We start from the raw sequence: 2,957 nt of genomic DNA on the forward strand, positions 1-2,957 counted from the left end.
CCCAGGGCCCATCCTGGGGCACTCACTGTGGGGCAACCCAGCCTGACCCAGGGGAGGGGGCTGCAGGCCCCAAGGGTGGGTCCCAGGAGGCAGGAAGCTGAGGGTCTCACCCCAGTGAGAGAGCAGCCCTGAGGGGGCTGTGGGGGGAAAGCACCGGGCCTGTGGGTCCCAGCCAGCCTCTCGGGGGTTATACAGGCACCCCTCACCCGGCCCTGGGACGAGTCCCATCAATCGGGGGTAGGGGGCTGTTCACTGTCCTTTGGCGTCTGCTGCCCCCTCGTGGATGTGGCTAGTGCACCTCAGCCAGGCTAGGGGTCCTATGGGGGATCCCTCCCCTGTACCATGGGTCTGATCACTGGAGCTGGTTTATGGGTCTGGGGGTTCTTACACCCCACAAGCAGGGGGGCTCCCATGCCCCCTGAAATTTCTCCTAGCTGATTTCACACTGTCCCACTATGTGTGTGTAGGGGGGAGCCAGGACTCCTGGGTTCTCCCCCTGGGCCTGGGAGGGGAGTGGAGACTAATGGTTACAGCCAGCAGAGCCCTGCCTCCCAAATCCTCATACTCCCCCAATCCCATGACTGACCTCCACTTCCCTGCAGCCACCTCCCCTTCACCCCGCCCCTCCCCCCTAATCCTGTCCCCCCCTCCATCCTCCAAGTCCGTTGATTAAACCCAGTCGTGGGGGGGGTGGCACCGTCTGGCTCTCCCAGCGCCCCCTTCATTCCCTCCTTCTCCCTTTAATCCTCCGTGCCAAGTTCTTCCCTGGCCGCTTGACGTCGCTGGCTGACGGGGCCACTAAGCCGCTGGGTAGGGGGACAGGGGGGAGCCATAGACCCGATCCCCCCCCGGCCTCTGCTGGCACCAGTTCCCCCAGCGCCTCCGGACCAGACGGGCACCGGCCCCGGGTAAGGCCTGTCCAGGGGGCTGGAGGGATAGCGGGGGGAGCATGGGGGGGCAGCAGGGCACATCCTGCCAAAACCCACACACGGCTGTGTAGGGGGCGCAGCTAGGTCCCTTCCCCTCCAGCAGGGCGTGTCTGAGGGCCCAGAGCCAGGACACCTGGGTTCTCTCTTCGGCTCTTGGACGGGGGTGGGGTCTAGTGGTTAGAGCCAGGGGAAGCTGGGAGCCAGGACTCCTGGGTTCCCTCCCTGGCTCTGGGAGGGGAGTGGGGTCTAGTGATTACAGCAGGGTGGAGCTGGGAGCCAGGACTCCTGGGTTCTTTCTCTGGTTCTGGGAGGGGAGCAGGGGCTAGTGGTTAGAGCAGCGGGCTGGGAGTCAGGACTCCTGGGTTCTATCCCTGGTTCTGGGAGGGGAATGGGGGTTAGTAGTTAGAGCAGGGGGCTGGGAGCCAGGACTCCTGGGTTCTTTCCCTGACTCTGGGAGGGGAGTGTGGGCTAGTGGTTAGAGCAGGGGCTGCTAGGCACCAGGACTCCTGGGTTCTCTTCCTGGCTCTGAGAGGGGAGTGGAGTCTAGTGGTTAGAGCCCGGAGCCAGGACTCCTGGGTTCTATCCCATGCACGCGGGGCAGGTCTCTCTCTGTCCAGCAGGGGGCAGCCATGCCCGCTAGGGGAACTCCTACCTAAAGCAACATCTGGGGTGTTCCCCTCCAGGGGGTGCCGGCTCCCACTCGCCCCCAGCACATTCCCGCTCTGCTCAGATCTATTTTTATTTCTTGTGTCCGTGGTCTCCTGCCCCCGGGGTCAGTCACCCTCCCAGCAGGGATTATGTTCCTGCTGCCTCCTCTACCGTTATTTTATTGTGAAGATGATTTAATGCCGTGCGAAAGAAATTGAAAAATCCTCCACGTTAATATGGATTAACGGGGGGCGGGGGGAGCACCCAGCTGCTGTCCAGGCCAGACCGAAACTTAACGCTCAGAGGGAAAAGTTCTGCGCACGGTAACCCCAGTAATTCCTGCCGTGACACTCAAGAGGCCTCGGACTCCTGGGTTCTCTCCCCGGCTCCGTGAGGGGAGTGGGGTCTCGTGAGCAGGGGGTGGGGTGGGAGCCCGGACGCCTGGGTTCTATCCTTGACTTTGTCCTAGACTCCCTGTAATCGCTCTGGGACTCCGTTTTCCTATCTGTATAATGGGCAAAATAACCTTCCGCGGTGGCAGTGGCACGGACGCTGTTTGGCGCGGGGCTGGCATGATGGGGCCCCGATTGCCTGGGTGAGGAGGGAGCAGTAGACGGGCTTGGAGGCACGGAGGTGTATGGCTGCTGCAGCCCAGGAGGGCCCCCCCCCGCGAGCCAGCCAGTCCCTGCCCTGGGGCTGGGTGGGAGGCAGCGCCCCCCAGAGGGGACAGGCCCTATCTCCTGGCCCAAGGGCTCAACTCCTGATGACTCCGGCGTGAGAAGCCAGGATTCAGAAAAGAAACATCGTGAAGTCATGACCCCATTAAAGGACCCAGGCGTCCAGGTGAACCCCCACCCTCCGAGAAATTACATCAGCCAGCACTTCCTGTCCTAAACACTTCTGTGGCTGGCCTACAACCCTCCCATGCTTCACCCCAGAGGGGCCGTGTCTCAGCGCCAGGCGAGGGGTCCCTGAGTAGCCCCAGATGACAGGATTAGAGGATTCTGAGGGAAACAAGGGACACGGGGTGGGGGCTGGGAGCCAGGACTCCTGAGTTCTCTCTCCAGCTCTGGGAGGGGAGTGGGGTCTAGTGGTTAGAGCAGGAGTGGGCTGGGAGCCAGGACTCCTGGGTTCTCTCCCCAGCTCAGCGTTTGCTCTCTCCTCACCCGCAGACCAGGCCTGGGGTTTCTTCTTCCGTCCCCCCAGCGATGACCAACCAGGTGGAGTTGGCCATGGGGGATGGGCCCCACATGAGCCTGGACCCGCTGCCCAAGCCCTGCCTGGCGAAGCGCTGCGGCTGGCTCACCCGCAACCTGCTGCTAACGCTCACCATCCTGGGTAGGTGGGAGCCCCGGGGGCGCTGGGTTGCGGGGGGGCGGG

The 2,957-nt window shown here is 63.2% G+C and overlaps 1 protein-coding gene across 1 annotated transcript in view; it reads left to right on the plus strand.

The window, feature by feature from the left end:
• The first annotated feature begins 2,649 nt into the window (after nucleotides 1-2,649).
• LOC116840052 (excitatory amino acid transporter 2-like) overlaps nucleotides 2,650-2,957 on the plus strand; it is a 14,851-nt gene continuing 14,543 nt past the window's right edge. The window contains exon 1 of the mRNA XM_075070537.1: nucleotides 2,650-2,915. Within this exon, the coding sequence (XP_074926638.1) occupies nucleotides 2,786-2,915 (130 nt within the window). The 5' untranslated portion in view covers nucleotides 2,650-2,785. The remainder of the gene's footprint in view (nucleotides 2,916-2,957) is intronic.

The sequence above is a fragment of the Chelonoidis abingdonii genome, chromosome 11 (assembly GCF_003597395.2).
Source record: "Chelonoidis abingdonii isolate Lonesome George chromosome 11, CheloAbing_2.0, whole genome shotgun sequence".
NCBI classification, from domain to species: Eukaryota; Metazoa; Chordata; order Testudines; family Testudinidae; genus Chelonoidis; species Chelonoidis abingdonii.